The sequence below is a fragment of the Cibotium barometz genome, chromosome 8 (assembly GCF_041138505.1).
Source record: "Cibotium barometz isolate CiBa-2024 chromosome 8, ASM4113850v1, whole genome shotgun sequence".
Taxonomy (NCBI): Eukaryota; Viridiplantae; Streptophyta; class Polypodiopsida; order Cyatheales; family Cibotiaceae; genus Cibotium; species Cibotium barometz.
Genome location: NC_141053.1, coordinates 10,387,379 through 10,403,000, shown reverse-complemented (window position 1 = coordinate 10,403,000; position 15,622 = coordinate 10,387,379). Strand labels below are relative to the sequence as shown.

General features: G+C 44.2%; 1 protein-coding gene across 4 annotated transcripts in view; it reads left to right on the top strand.

The window, feature by feature from the left end:
• The window catches only part of LOC147635885 (telomere repeat-binding factor 1-like), a 72,438-nt gene that overhangs the window by 1 nt on the left and 56,815 nt on the right, over positions 1–15,622 (top strand). For 2 of the 4 annotated variants that reach the window (XM_086801283.1, XM_086801282.1), the window contains exons 1-3: positions 1–121; positions 204–399; positions 3,890–4,080. The exon at positions 1–121 is cut by the window's left edge and continues 1 nt beyond it. In XM_086801283.1, the coding sequence (XP_086657409.1) occupies positions 244–399; positions 3,890–4,080 (347 nt within the window). In that variant the 5' untranslated portion in view covers positions 1–121; positions 204–243. Of the gene's footprint in view, positions 122–203; positions 400–792; positions 1,536–3,889; positions 4,081–15,622 lie in introns of those variants that run through there. The other 2 variants (XM_086801286.1, XM_086801284.1) reach the window with 1 other exon arrangement.

Sequence of the window (15,622 nt, the reverse complement as noted above, 5' to 3'; positions counted from 1 at the left end):
TTTTTAGTGGAAGATAAACATATCTCAAAACAAATTCATTGTCCTCACAACTTACAAGTTCATGAGATTAGAATCCGACCACTTTGGGTCCGACAATATCAACTTGGTCCTGGCTTGATGTGTGAGCTTTTCTAGGAAATCTCTCGTTTCTCATGCCGCACAACATCTTCTGTCCGTGGCGTTAATCCGTTTCCGTATCGCAGATTTCATGCAGATTTTCCCGAGGATGTTTGCCGGGTAAAGATGAAGTCGGCGGCTGTGAAACAGAAGTGGACACCCGAAGAGGAGGCAGCCCTTCGTGCTGGGGTGGAAAAGTACGGAGCTGGCAAATGGCGGGCCATCCAGAAAGATGCCAACTACGGCCTCTGCCTCATCTCTCGATCAAACGTGGATTTGAAGGTACTTTTTCCATGCTCCATCCTTGCGTTGCGTATTAGAACTCGTATGAGCACTGCGTAAAGCTCTCGCCTATCGTTACCAAGTTGAGCGTGCGTTGCTGTGTATTCTAGTAACACACCATTGCATAAAGCTTTGCAATCAAGTACCCCTTTCCAACGGGCAGCATCCTTGCATGGAGAGCGTTGGCAGCCTCATGTGCGCCCACAGAGCGAGGATCGCATAAAAGGTGGGCAACAAAGAGGCCGATGGTGCATGCCTGACAACTTTTTTTTCTGGGGAGGGGGGTGTGTGACATGTGTGTGTGTTCGGGGGATGGTGATGCGTGATCACGTGGGTATGACCCACATGGTTCACCTTTGGCGATTTTAGTACAGGGAGACGGCAGCAAGGAAGATTTTACCGTGAACACTCAGCAAGGTAAACAGGAGGACTTAAATAGCCAATTTCAAGCAAAAAAGAAGGCTACGTATTTCTAATGTATAGGAAGGGCCATCAAGCTAAAGGAAGAAAATAGATATCAAGAGTGACACTTTGAAGACCCAGGATAAGAAGGGTCTAACAAGGTCAAGGAAGGGGATTATTTGTTTCTTGTTATTGAAGAGATGAAAGGTGAAGCTGCAAGTAATATCGCGTGGATCATTGACATATTGAACCATATAAAGGGATACTTTTTCCTTAGTTCAGCTCTAGACGACATTAAGGTGGTGGTGGGCAACGCTGGCAAAGGCATGGTGTCACTTCTGTCAAGTGAATGTACTACCAAATCATTGGCAAATGTCACGTAGCCCAAATCTCTAGAAGAATCTTTTGTCAGTCGAACATAGATATAGGATATTTCAGCACAAAAATAGTCACATAAAAGAAGTGTGTATGTTGAATAGAGTGGTATCAATCTATTTAGTCACACACAATCTAACTAGAGAATGTATTAGATGTATGTTATTTTTGTAGTGATTGTGACAGGTATTGATACGAAGAAAGCTGTTATGGCCGACAATAGCAGCTTTCCATAAACATTTTCTGGTTTCAAAATGCATTGAGGTGGTTTCGTGGAGTAACATTGGTTGATCATTGTGACACTCGCGTGGGCATGTTCCTTTAGAGCTCATATGTTCTTACGCGTGGAAAGATGAAAGGTAGTGCTTCCTACTTCAGGATGCTAATTGATGGCTGTAGTAGGAAGATATGGGCGTTGGCTATATTTCCTAAGGAGGAGTTGCATGTATTTGAAACTTTCAAGGAGCGGTTATCTATGGTTTAACATGATAAATATACCACTGTGAAGATCTTAGAACATACCCAGAGGGCTACTTGCTTTTGGTGGATTCAATTAGTTTCACTGCAGAAGGGCATTAAATCGTAGTTGCATATACAGGTAAAGATGGGTGTGGGCATATTCTTTAGAGTTCTGGAGCACTTTTGAAGTAGATTTTACTGGAGCAGGTTGCTTACTTCTAGCTCACAGCTCATTGAGTTCTTACGGTGGGGGCATCTATGGGCTAACCTGGTGAGCTGTTGTAAGCATGGTGCACCATGCAGGTTACAAGGCCATTGTCTATGGGATTTCCATGTGGCACAGCAGATTCAGAGGCCAGATTTTGCGCCTCTTTTTCCAGGTCCATCAGAGTGAGCACGTGTGCTGTTGCCTTGGCAATGGAGACGGCCCACCTCCCACTATGAGGAGGGACACTTAGGATTAGCACTTGTCGTTTAGCGGATGATGGCTACCGTCGCCAGCTAGACATACCGTGAGGAGATGATCAATAGCTTGGTAGTTTGGGAGATCTGGCACACTTGTGTTCATGAGGTTCCATGATTCCTCCAGTAGAGCCGGTCCAGCCCATCTGAATTGACAACAAACCACTCCTCCCCCTTCCCCCCCTCTTCCTCTTTGCGCCTTCGCCCCCTCTCCCTCTTCCCTTCCTATATTTAACCTCCCCCTTGAAGAGCGGCGAGCCATGGAGGAATTTCTTCCCTCCCTTTCTAGATCTTTACCTCATTAGATGTCCTTTTCCTCTACCAAGGGCCATCGATCTTTTTTGGGGGGGAAAAAACCAAGCTGTTTAATGTTGGAAAGATGTCAATTATGAGTTCAGAGCCTCAGTGAATCTTCACTCAAAGAAAACATTTTAACAACTGAGAAAGGGAATTTTGGACGACCTCATTATAAAGGTGATCAATTGTGTTTACATGAATCTTCAGCTACTGAAGGGTATGCCAGAAAATGTTCATGTTTCCTTGCTCTCAAAGCACATTTGTCCGCCTTCAGCTATGGTTGAGTAGGAGCATACAAACTTGGTGCATTTTCGATACACAGGCTGAATGTGTCGAACTACCCCTGAGTCAGGGGCTAAGGTCTGACTCCCACTGATCGGTGCCAATCGTTTGGCATGCCAATCTATGCTCTGCCACATAGGTGGCTGGAGTCTTGGTTGAACTCTGACCAAAAGTGAGGTTACAACAACAATAACCCATGGTTCACTTATATAGTGTCCATTGCTGCTATAAATAATCAAACTGTTGGATTTATTAAGAATAACCTTAGCCACCCATATTAGCTTGCTTTCTCCTAATCCCAGGCTCCCTTAACCTTGCTGGATTAGGCCCAATAATCTGAGGATTAGTAACCAGGTACATAATAGGCTTTGTGTACTATACACGTCATATTGACCTGCTGTAGCCACTATAGTTTGAACTTTGGACAACTGTTAGGAATCTTAGGACTCTTCCAATGTTACTACCATGGTGTCGGGCTGTTGAAAGTGTTTGGGTCCTTACAGGCAGATACCTGCCCATCAAATGTGCCGGTAGATCCCTTGCTCATGAGCAGCTAATCTGTCTGTAAAGACCCTCAGATCAAGGCGATGCGATGTGATGCGATGGGGACTCTTATTGGGATCACTTCATAATAAGCAGGAGGGGATGTTACGTGCATTACTTCTTACTAGTACTACTGATGCATCTGAACATTTATGGGGCTATGGGCAAGATAGGTGAGATTTTTTAAAAGCCCAATTTGTAAACCTTGATATGGAGGGTTACAAGACTTTGAGAGTGTGACTTGGAGTCAAGGGTAGAGGAGGCAAGCACTGCTAATAAGGGTGGGGATGTACCACCCTGAGACAACTGACTGGTCTATGAGAATGAGGGGCATAGGACACAAGCAGCTGGGCAGCAGATGAAGACCAGCCAGCTCAACCAACAGAAGAACGGCCAGAAGACACTGTGCTGGTCACAGAGGTGTAGATATAACCAGTACTAAGCAGACAGGGTGCCCATGCTTAGGCATTAATAATGCTTAGTAGCATTATCAGGCTGGTTGTCTGATTGGATGCATGCCAATCAGAGGGCCAGAATGAAATTGATTGTATCTATTTTTTCTAAATTGCGAATTTTATTGAAGAATAAAATCAGAGGCGTGACCTGTATATATAATTCGAAAAGGTGGCTGTAGTGCTGTGCAAACCTTTAATTTATTTTTTCTTTACAGGACAAATGGCGGAACATGAGTGTGAGCGCAAATGGATTGGGTTCAAGAGAAAAGGCAGCCAGGATTTTAGTGGCTAAGATGAAGCAAGTTGGAGCAACTCAATTGCATGCAGGGCTGGGATTAGAGACAAAAGTGGCAAGTGCCCTTTCTATGAACGAAGCTGCAAAGGACAAAAAAGCTCCAGGATCTAGGTACGTGAGCTCTTAGAAACATGGAAAGCTAAGTTTTAGCTTGTTGGGGTTATCTCCAGATAATGATGACTGCATTTTGAATGTGGGTTTGCATTTTCAACATGTGCTAGATAAGACACATTCAGAGCTCTAACCTATGTGAGCTTGATGATGGACATTCTGGTTATCCTCGTTGAATTAGCTAAATGCATGCATGTACATTTGTAAATGCCCAGACCATCAGTAGACTGGAGGATGAAGTCCTGGCAACCTGACTACCCAAGTTGTGCCCCCTCCTCAACCTCCCTCTTGTGTGATACGCAGCTGGCTTGCTGACTTGCATGTGCTGTCCAGATCACCCTCTATGTTGGTGGATTGCTAAGGCTAGGGCCCTAGGTTAAAGTGCAAAACCCCTTTCATTTTGTATATTCAAATCTGATTGGAGGAGAAGATCATGTGGATGATGAAAAAAAGGATCTCACCCTTTATAAGAAAGCCTTCAATTTGATGAAAGACCAAGTCATTTGTTCAAAATGTCATGTCATTCCTCACGTTAACATAGTAAGCAAAGCAATTGTTCCCTATCAGCTTTGCATTCATCATTATGCCACTTATCTGGGGAGTGTGATGTTCATTAGACCTGGGTTTAGACTTGGTGTTACGTGGAGAAGATTTGAGAACTGCTTGCTGAAGAGACTGTATGAGGTATTGGATCTTCTAATGTAGATTGATGGTGGATGTTTCAAAGAGTGGCATATAGGTGACCTGCAGGTGACTTTCATAAATTTTTTTCCAATTGATAGTCAAAGTAGAATTTTGTGTGAGAGGCAACATGATGTGCCTCAGGCTACTTTGGTACTGCACATAGAAGGCCAAAATTGATATACAAAGAGGGAATAGTTAGACCTAATATCGGATAAACCTTGGCGATCCCATAACTTAGTCAACTGTACTAGAGCCTCCCAACATGAGGAAATCACGTTAGTCCCGTTGATTGGTGCCATTGAGATACGCTGTTGTAAATAATCAGCCCACAAAGTTCCCCAAAATCCAACAAGTGGTGACGGGATGCTGTGATATTTCCTGATTATCCTTGATTGTTTGTGTTTCCTCTCCATCTCTTGGGTCTAACTGCATCTTCCTCATAAGTGATCAGCTTGACCTTTTGATGAGCAGTTTTAGCATCAAAACCCCCTAATAAAATGACATCCCGAGAGAGAAGAAATGATATATTAACGTCTCTAAGAGGCCATAGTGGCCTATTATACCAAAGCTGAGAGTACATCTGAAGTTGGTGTCTCATCAAAGAGAACAACTAAATGAGACTAAAAAGTACAATAAACTGATTGTCCTACAGTTATAAGAACAGAACTGTAAGACTCCGAGATGATACTGAGTAGAAAATACTGGAAAATACTGAAAAATGTATATCAGGTAGATCCATGTATGCTGATAAGTTGAAGTGTTGCCCTCTCCTTAGATCAAGTATCTCCGCCATGGGGCTGTCTAGAATGGAGAGGTCGTAAAAGCGAGGTAGGCGCCTCCGATGCCGAGCAATAATGGCTCTGATCTGGCGATGGTGAGGATGCCGTGGTCGGGATCTTGGTGGGTGTGGCCGACGAGCACGACATAAGATAACTGCTCTATCAGTGGTGACTCCCTGGGAGCGTGGTCGGTGCCCTGATGGCCCAATGGAGGAGGTATCAGGAGGTGTGTGGGCTGGGTTGTTGGTGCTGGTGCCGAAGAAATCTGTCAGGGTCCTCTATCTAGGTACATCATGGCTCGGCCTCCTGTCTGCCAAGAGGGTCTCTCTATGTCTCTTGAGCTCAAGTAGAAACAATCCCAGGCATCTCTAATCCTCAAACTCCATGACCCTGCGTAACGGCCCAAAACCCTCTTGGAAGAGGCAGTGATATCTCCCTCGGATCTCATAATAGTGTGTACATCGGCAAATGTAGTGTTCCTCTGTCTCTACCTCTTGGTAGCATAGTTGACAAATGTGGTCATCCAAGATCTGATGCACATATCGCCCTGTCTCAATCCGCAGCTGGTGTGATGAGGTCCGGATCTGTCCAATGGCACAACGTATCCCATGTGATAGGTGTACATCCATGTACGCCGGGCGGGTGATAAAATCATCCGGTGAGAGGTGTAGAAAATGGCTCTTGTAATGAGCCATTTTCGTGCCCAAGGGCTCAAGGGGGCTAGTCCATGTCCTCTCGGTGTCCACTCTGACGATATCCATCTTGATCACTCGGTTTTGCTCTGAGCGGGTGAGATCCAAAAATGGACAATCCAAACTGTACTGAAAGGGTGGTAGTGCCTCTATCCGCAAACCATGTAGGTCAAACCATGATCTCATATGAGCGTACCAACAATGAGTATCTCCATCCTCTGCCAACTGTATGGATGAGGTCAATGCCAATCGGGAGTACCTCTGCTGAGGGAGCTCCCATAGCCGCTGTAAAAAGGTAACTGCCTGGAATAGGGCCTCGGTGACTACTGGTGGGGCACCCAGCTTAGTCCGAACAATCTCATGTGGTACTGATGATTTGCTCTGAATCATGCGGGCAATCATCATAATTAGTGGTCTCTCCATTTGCCTCCTCGTATCAAATAGCCACAATTCGGTGCGTGGCTCCTGAAACTGTATGTGTGCACACCGCCTCTCAAGTGCCCCCAAGGCTGCATGCCCTCCAGCTAATCTAGTTGCTGCTGCCTCCTGCAGGGAGAAACGCGGTCATGTGAAAGTAACTCCCAAGTAGACATATGACCTGACGTACTCTACCGGCTCCCCTCGGAAAGTGAACCGAGGGGCTGATCTCGTCACCCATGCCTGTGTGGTGTTAAACACCATAACCTTGGTTTTCCCAAGGTTCACTGTCAGATCTCTATCCGCACAGAAAGCCTGTAATGCATCCAAGTGTCTCTGTAATCCCTCCGGAGAGTCTGAGATTAGAACAATATCATCAGCATATAACAAGATGGGTATCAACACCCTTGCCAGGCATGCCCCTGGGCCTCCCAATCTGTCTACATAATCAGAGACCGCATCAATGTACAGTCCAAAGAGGGTGGGCGATAGCGGGCATCCCTGCTTCACCCCTATCGTGCTGGTCACCCTATCAGATAGTCCGCCTGGAGCTTGGACTCTGCCTGTCAATCTCACAGACTCATACAAAGCATATATCCCCCACTGCATATCCTCGGGTACCTCAATGTCATGCAATCTGTGCATAAGCCTGGCACGTGGTACGGTATCAAAGGCTTTGCGGAAGTCCACAAAGCAGCAGTATATCCTTCTCTTCTGTGCCCTGCCCTCTTCAATAAGTGCCCGAAGTGTCAGTATGTGATCCAAGGTAGTAAATCCTCTCCTAAAGCCAGCTTGTCTATGTGCTCGATGACCATGCCTCTCTGCCCATCGGCTCAGCTCCGACTCCAATATAGAGCCATATAATTTGGCCAAGTAATGACCAATCATGATCGTCCTTTAGTTGCCTGGTACCATGGGGTCCCCACACTTAAAGAGTGGTACAATGATATGCTCTGTCCAGCTTGTCGGGAAACCCTCACAAATGGCACGATTAAACACATGTACGATGAGCGGAGCCAAAGTGTCTCGTGCATATGAGAAGTGCTCTCCAACTAGCCCATCATGATCCTGTGCCTGTCCATTCTGTAACCTGTCTATCGTATCTAGCACCATCCGCATAGTAAAAAAGGTGCTGCTAGTTGGTCTAGCTCCCAGTGGAGGGGGGGCTATCTTGGTGCATCATTATCTCTCTAGCATAAGTATGCCATGCCTCAGGTGCAGTAATCGGAGTACCAGGTTGTCTCTTTTGAAACATCTTCCATGCCCTCTTGCTGTCCTTCCCCAGGAAGAGTTGGTAGATCTCCTCCTCTAGCTTAGCCAGATAGGCTCGTTTTTCCTCTGCACAAGGCGCCGAAAGATCATCCCGGCCTGTCTATGCGTGTGAGACCCAATGGCAATCTCACACTGTAGCTGTGCTCGTGTCTCACGACACTCATCATCATACCAACTGTATTGTGGGGCAGTGTTGCGGGGGTGGGTGGAAAGGATCAGTGCAGGGAAACGCATATGAGGCGGATGCATGTAGTACACCTGCCAATCCTCTCATCTCGTCCAGAGGGCTATGTGGGTCTAAAGCGAACAAGCCATCAGATACTGCATCTTGATAAACCCCAATTGTCTCACGTTCTCATCGAGAAGACCGGTCTTGTAAAAGTGACTCCCAAGTACGTATACGAGTATGCAATCTCCACTGGGCTGCCCATGTAGGTGAAAACTCAGTCGAGATATGGAAAGAGGGAATTTGTTTAAGGCCATAACCGTGGTTTTCCCGAGGTTTACTATGAGATCCCGCTGTGCACAAAAGTCATGTAATGTGTCAAGATGCCTCTGGAGAGTCTGCAACAATAAGCACAATGTTATACTTCTATTATTGAGAGACTCGTATGTAAAGGATGGGGATAGTTAAAAGATCAAACCGCACTATTTCTTTTTGATGATGCATCCATAGACAATTTCATTTTTGATGATGCATCCACAGACAATTTCATTTTTGTGCCGATGGCCGCTACCATAGGGTTGGATGTATAAGATTATGGCACTGAAATGGATGTAGATGTAGCTTTTGAGGGTAAAAGATTAATGTAATGCCAATTATTGGCAAACTCCGCATTCACATATAGGACTATCGCAATCATGACAGTTTTATGGTTGCTCCTCTCACAGGTTGTGATGTTTTATTGGGAATACCTTGGCATGCTTGCATGGAGCCAAGGAGATCATACAAAGCCAAGAAGATCAGTTTTATGCATAGAGGTAGAGAGATTGTTACAGATGCTGGTACTCTAGGAAGTACCATACCTATTGTTAGTCATGCATAGGTCAATAAAGTAATAAAGAAATCAGCTTTTTCTTACTTGGTTTTTGTAAGAGAAAGTGCTGACCATGAAAGAGTGAATGTTGATCAACTAACTCGAGAGCGAATAGACTTCCTACATCACTATAGTGATTGTTTTAAAGATGCGTTGCTTGGTGAGTTACCACTTGAGCGTCTTGAAGATCACCGTACTGATGTGATATCTGATAGCACACCACCCAATCGGCCTCCATATAGGGTAAGTGCTAGTCAGCAAGTAGAGATTATGGCGCAGGTAAACAACTTGCTTGAGAAAGGGTTGATACAACCCAGCTCTTCTCCTTATTGTTCACCTGTGCTATTGGTGCAAATGAAAGATGGTTAATTATCGTGCTCTTAACAAGGCCACGGTAAAGAACAGGTTTCACATTCCACATATTGGTGAAATTCTGGACAAGCTAGAAGGTGCAGCTTGTTTTAGTCGAATTGATCTCAAGAGTGTGAGGGCAAAAGGACGGAAGGACCAGATATACGAGAGATCAGAGTAAAACCACACAGCATGAAATATGTGAGTGAATATATATAAAAAGGTGAGTGCAGATATGTACAAGAGCCCTCATATGAGAGGGGACTCTGAGCAAAAAGAAGACCAGTGCTGAAGCAGAGAAGGACGTCGGAGCTGAAGCACGGTCGATGAGACGAAGGCTCGCGTCGATGTGAGGCAAAGCACTCCGAGGTGATAGTGGCAGCGGAAAAAGGTAACGTCGATGATGATGTGGTGGTGCAGTCTTTGATGACATGGGTGCTGTGTACCTGAAGCAGAGAGGGCTGCCGTCTTTGATGACATGGGTGCTGTGTACCTGAAGTAGAGAGGGCTGCCGTCCCGATGTAGCAGAGAGGGTTGCTGTCCCAAGGGCTGTGCCAAAATGCACAAGATATGCTGGATGTGAGCCTTGATGTATGGGCTGAAGAAGGCTGAGATAAACGCTGATATAAACCCTGACGTAAGCCTGATGTAAGCGCAGATGTGGGCTGATGTGAAGCGCTGATGTGAGCTGCAGCAAAACACAGGTGTCTGCTGAACCAAAACGCTGATGTAAGCTGATGTATAAACGCTGATATATGCTCTGATGTAGGCGCTGGCATACGCTGAGGTGAAACGCAGATGTGAGCTGATAAACTACCATGATTATTGTTGGGTTTGCATCCCTATCTGAGTTCTATTGCATGAGTGCTACATCCAACTTGCTTAAATGGAAACTTCTTGAATATGAAGAAATTTCCATCATGCTGTATATCATTGGAAAGATCTTGAAGAGTAGATTCCGAATCTACTATCTTTGACAAATTTTGATTTGATTTGTAAAAATTTAAGCATCAACCCGTTTTTTAAGAAAAAAACATTAGGAAAATTTTGGACTCACAAACTGACCCTCTAAGGGCTTTCTCTCTCTTCATGAATCAAGGAAAAGTGCAAAAATAATGTATAATATTGCTCCTCTCTCTTCTCTTTTTGAATCTTGTACATCTCAAAATATCAGTTTTATAATAGATTGACTTATTATTTTATTGTCTGTCTAAGAACTGTACCAGACCTACTTAGAACTCGAATATCTCAAAAACTATTTTTTTATTTAAGTTGGTTTCGAATATCTCAAAAAATATGACGTTCTTAAATGCCCAGATTCATTTATGACTAAAGATGAACAGGATTCTCCAGTGAGTAAGAAATCCCATTCCCTATGTGGTCTAGATCAGAGCTTGGAGGCCTCAAGTTCATGCCATTACTGTAGCCTATCATCAAGATCTCTCATATATGCGTGATGCGTGTCACACAGATGATGATTTTCAGCATATATAAACTGATTTGCAACAACAGGGTAAACCAACCTCAAACTACTCCATACATGATGGATATTTGATGATGTAGAATTGCCTTTGTGTGCATAAAAATTTAAGGCAAAAAGTGTTGGAGGAATGCCATACACTACCTTATGCAGGACAGAGGAATTCTTGCCACTACGTAGGCTTTGGAGAAGTATTTCTTTTGGCTGTAGATGCGTAAAGACATTGATGATTATGTACGCCAATGTCTGGTTTGCCAGAAGGTCAAATTCGACAGGCATAAGACTTGAGGATTGCAACCGTTGCCGATTCCGAATCAGCCTTGGGAGAGTATTGCCATGGATTTCATGCATCATGGCATGCCAAAGACAATTTTGGGGGACCGTGATCCTTGCACCGCTAGTCTCTTTTGGTGCGCTCTATTTGATAATATGGGTACCAAACTGAATTTCTCTTCTGCTTATCATCCATAGATGGATGGGTAGAGTGAAATCACAAATTCAGCTATGCTTGATTTATTGAAATCTTATGTCTCTGACCGCAAGTCAGATTGGGAGAAGTATTACCACTTGTTGAATTCGCCTACAACAATACAGTGCATACTTCTACGGGTAAGGCATCCTTTGAAATTGTTTATGGCAAAGTTGTTTTACCTCCTATCCTATGCACCAAGGATGAAATATTTGCAGCAGATTAGTATGTCAGGGATTTGGATACTACCTTTTCACAGGTTAGGGCAACCATACAAAGATCCCAAGAAAAGCATAAGAAACCTGTAGATAAGCATCGAAAACAGTTGCAATCAAGGAGGGTAATTGGGTTTTATTAAAACTCCAAAACGCTCGCCTTCGTAAAAAGACATGCTAAGAGGGAATGTATCCAAAGCTATCTTGCAGGTACTATGGACCATTTCAGAGCTTTTCGATTGGATCATTTGGCGGATACAAAATGCCTTTTATATCAGTCTCTTGAAACGGTATGTTGGTCTTGGGCCGGTGGACCCGGTGGTGGAGGACCAACCTGAGATTGATGAATTGGAAGAAATCCTGCAGCTTGAGTAGATCGTCTTTCACAAGGAACGAAAAGCGCATGGTGGCGAGCTTGTTTGTAGATATCTTGTCAATTTTAGAAACTACCGAGCAACTACCTAGCACTTGATGCGAAGTGGGTTGATGAGACTTACTTTAAGGAGTATCCGGATCTCCCTACTAAATATATGGATGCTTTTCAGTTGTGGGCAACTGATTAGAAGCCGCCGGGGGGGGGGGGGGGGGGGGGGGGGGGGGGGGGGGGAGGGGGGGGATGTCACAATCCTCCAGAGAGCTTTGACATGTGGAAGGATTTTCAGGATGTTGTCTTGGAAGTATCCAAGAGCATGATGGACTTATTCATGGAAGGGTGGTAACCCTGGTGAGTGTGTCACCAGCCTGGACATTTCCCAGTATGAAAGGGGTCTGGTGGACTCCAGGATGTCTAAATATTTGGAAAGTACAAGCTTTGGGAATGGGGGATTATCCTAGAATACAAAGGACCACATTCCTAAAATTTAGGAGAGTTGCTATTTTTGGCCCGACTCCGATGGAAAATTCTGTTCACGTCATTACATCTGGAATTGAGCAGATACCAAGAGTTGGCAGAGTGCCTATGACAGAATGTCTACCAGTTGGGATATTTTTACAGAGAAAGTTTATGGAAGGACCCATCTCTTAGATTGGGACATGTGGCAAGAAAGTGGACCAAAGTGAGACAAGTGGCCTGACACTTGTTAGAAAGTGGATCAAAGTGAGACAAGTGGCCTCACACTTGTCACTTCAACTATTGTGTGGCTCTCCACTTGTCATTGTAGCCTTCTCTTGCCATTTTAGCTCATGGGAGGCCCAAATCTATAAATTGGAGCCCTCTCTCTTCATTAATGAGGCTCTTCTCTTGCTGCACACTAGCCTCTACCACCGTTACAGGGTGCCCTAATGATGGCTACTCTCTTTCTCTCTCTTGAAGGCTGCCCATGAAGAATACCGGCTGTTGGGGACTGTTTTGGAGGCTTCCATTGCGAAGAAATACTGAAGGCAAGGGTATTTAATCATTTATTATGATTTCTAGCCTGTGCTTGAAATACAGGGAAAAGATCTCGACAGTACGAAGGCACAGTACGAGGATTCTTTGGAATTCAGGACTCAGTATAGATTGGCCCTTTAGTTAGAACCGGGTCACTATGCCATCCATGATGGCTGGTTATTTTACAAGATTGTGTTGCGCATACTCAAAGGAAAAACGACAAGCACTGCTTCATGATGCCTATGACTCTCACGGAGGTCATTGAGGTATCAACAATACATTGGAGAAGGTGGAGCGATCATTCTATTGGCCTAAAATGAGATGGGACGTCTATTAACATGTCCAAGCATGCCAGATATGCCAAAAAGTGAAGGTTCCTCATACAAAACTGCTTCAACCTCTCCAGTTTCCGAAGGCCCTTTTCAAGACATAAGTATGGACTTTGTTGGACCTCTTCCCATTGCATTTGTTTCTCGGAACACATAGTGCATGACCATTGTGGACCGATTCAGTAAGTTTTTCAATCAAACGGCCACTGCCAAAGACATTGCTTGCCTATTCATTTGCCCATAGGTGGATTGCTAAGGACAATAACATTAGATAGGGATCCCAAATTTACTTCAAATTTCTGGAGAGCATTATTCGACAACTTTGGGACCAAGCGGCATCTGTTCAGTGCCCATATACAGACGGCCAGATAGAAATCTATAATTAGTTGGCATTTAATGTTCTCAAATCGTATTGCCATGATAGGTTGTCAAAGTGGGAGCATTATCTTCCTTTTGTTCAGGTCATCTTAAACGGCACTCATTCATCTAGCATTGTTCAAACTCCGTAAGAGACAACATTTGGCCACTATTTCTTGTCACTTCTTATGAGAATGGTGTCGTCCACATACAGACGGCCAGCCATAAATCTATTTGTTTGGTGCCCACATACAGACGGCCAGACAGAAATCTATAATTAGTTGGCATTTGATGTTCTCAAATCGGATTGCCATGATAGGCTGTCAAAGTGGGAGCATTATCTTCCTTTTGTTTAGGCCATCCTAAACGCCACTCATTCATCTAGCATTGTTTGAACTCCATACGAGACAACATTTGGCCACTATTTCTCGTCACTTCTTATGAGAATGGTGTCGTCCAGTGCATTCCATCCATAGATAGACGACCATAAATCTATAATGAGGTGGCATTTGATGTTTTCAAATCGTATTGCCATGACAAGCAGACAAAGTGGGAGCATTATCTTCCTTTGGTTCAGGCCATCCTAAACGACACTCATTCATCTAGCATTGGTCTGACTCCATACGAGACAACATTTGGCCGTTGTTTCTCGTCACTTCTTACAAGAATGGTGTTACCTTCCTTGGAGGCCAACAAGACCTCCAAAACTTTTTTAAGAGATCATTGAGTCTGTCAAGGAACGCCTTGCCAAAGCATAGGAAACATACACCAGGCAAGCCAACAAGTGAAGACGAGATGTCAACTTTAAAGAAGGGATTGGGAAGCAGAGATTGAAGCAAGTGGGCAAACATTGTACGAATCTCCCTTCGCAGCTTCAAACCCTTTCCTATCATAAAAAAGGTCAATGATATCTCCATGAAGCTTGAGCTTCCAGATAATTGGACTATTCACAATGTTTTTGATGTTTCTTGGTTGAAGCTCTACATTGGTCTAGCTTTGCAAGATATTGCAGATGAGCAACAACCGAATGTGGTATTGAAGAGTAAATCAAAGGAGCTTGGACAACATATGGTTCAGCTTGCGTTTGGTCTACTTTGTCCTTGTGTTGGGCAGTCCTCAGCCATCTTTCATACTCATTGTACAAAGTTCTCCAAAGAAATATAAGCAAATACTCCTGCTTGCAGGGGGGGCCCTTTAGTGGGTAATTGGGACCCAATACTATGTCGACTCTATCTTCTCTCTCTCTTCTCCTCACTCAAAGTAAAGTGGAATTGCATAAACTCATGGGTATAAAGAAGGCTTTGTTGTGCGTTACAACGATCAACCTATCGCATGCTAATAAAGAGTGCGTTAACTTGTTGATCTGATTTTGGAAGAGAGAATGCACCATAATTTTATGGTACTGATGGTACTCATTAGTACCATGAGTATTGTGGCCCTTCTTTCATGTCTTTATCTCCTAGCTGGTTGTACTTGCACTGTAATTTTTCAATCATCATTCTTCATAGGCAGAATGTAATCTTTGCTCATTAAGTTGTTCAAAGGCAAATTGATGGGGCTTCCTTGAAGGCTATTCCTAGCTGCAATTTAGAGACTTGGGACCAAATGCTCGGTTAGCTTGACTGCATCAAGGCTGCCGCGTGACTACTTGATCTCTTGTGTCTAATAAGCGACACAAAGGTTACTTATATAGTAATAACCGTGCTATTATTGGCCCTTGCTTTATTTATTAGCTTTCTGCTTTATTTATAAGCTTTTAGTCAATATTAGCCTTAGGCTATTAATTATAAGCTCTTAGCCAATTTAGACCTCTTTTTGGTAGCACCCTTAGGCTCTTAGCCAATTTAGACCTCTTTTTGGTAGCACCCTTAGCCCACGTGTGAACCCTCTAGGTCTTAGCCAATCAGGACCTTAGGCCTAGCACCCTTAGCCCACGTGTGAACCCTCTAGGTCCCCATGCCTTGGCTGAGCCCTTAGCCTTGATCTTGGTTAATCCTAACCCTAATCTTGGGTTAATACACACCCCTTGCCCTAATCCTAGGCTTGTCGCGACGTAACAATTGCAACCCTTCACATTGAGAAAGGGTGGGT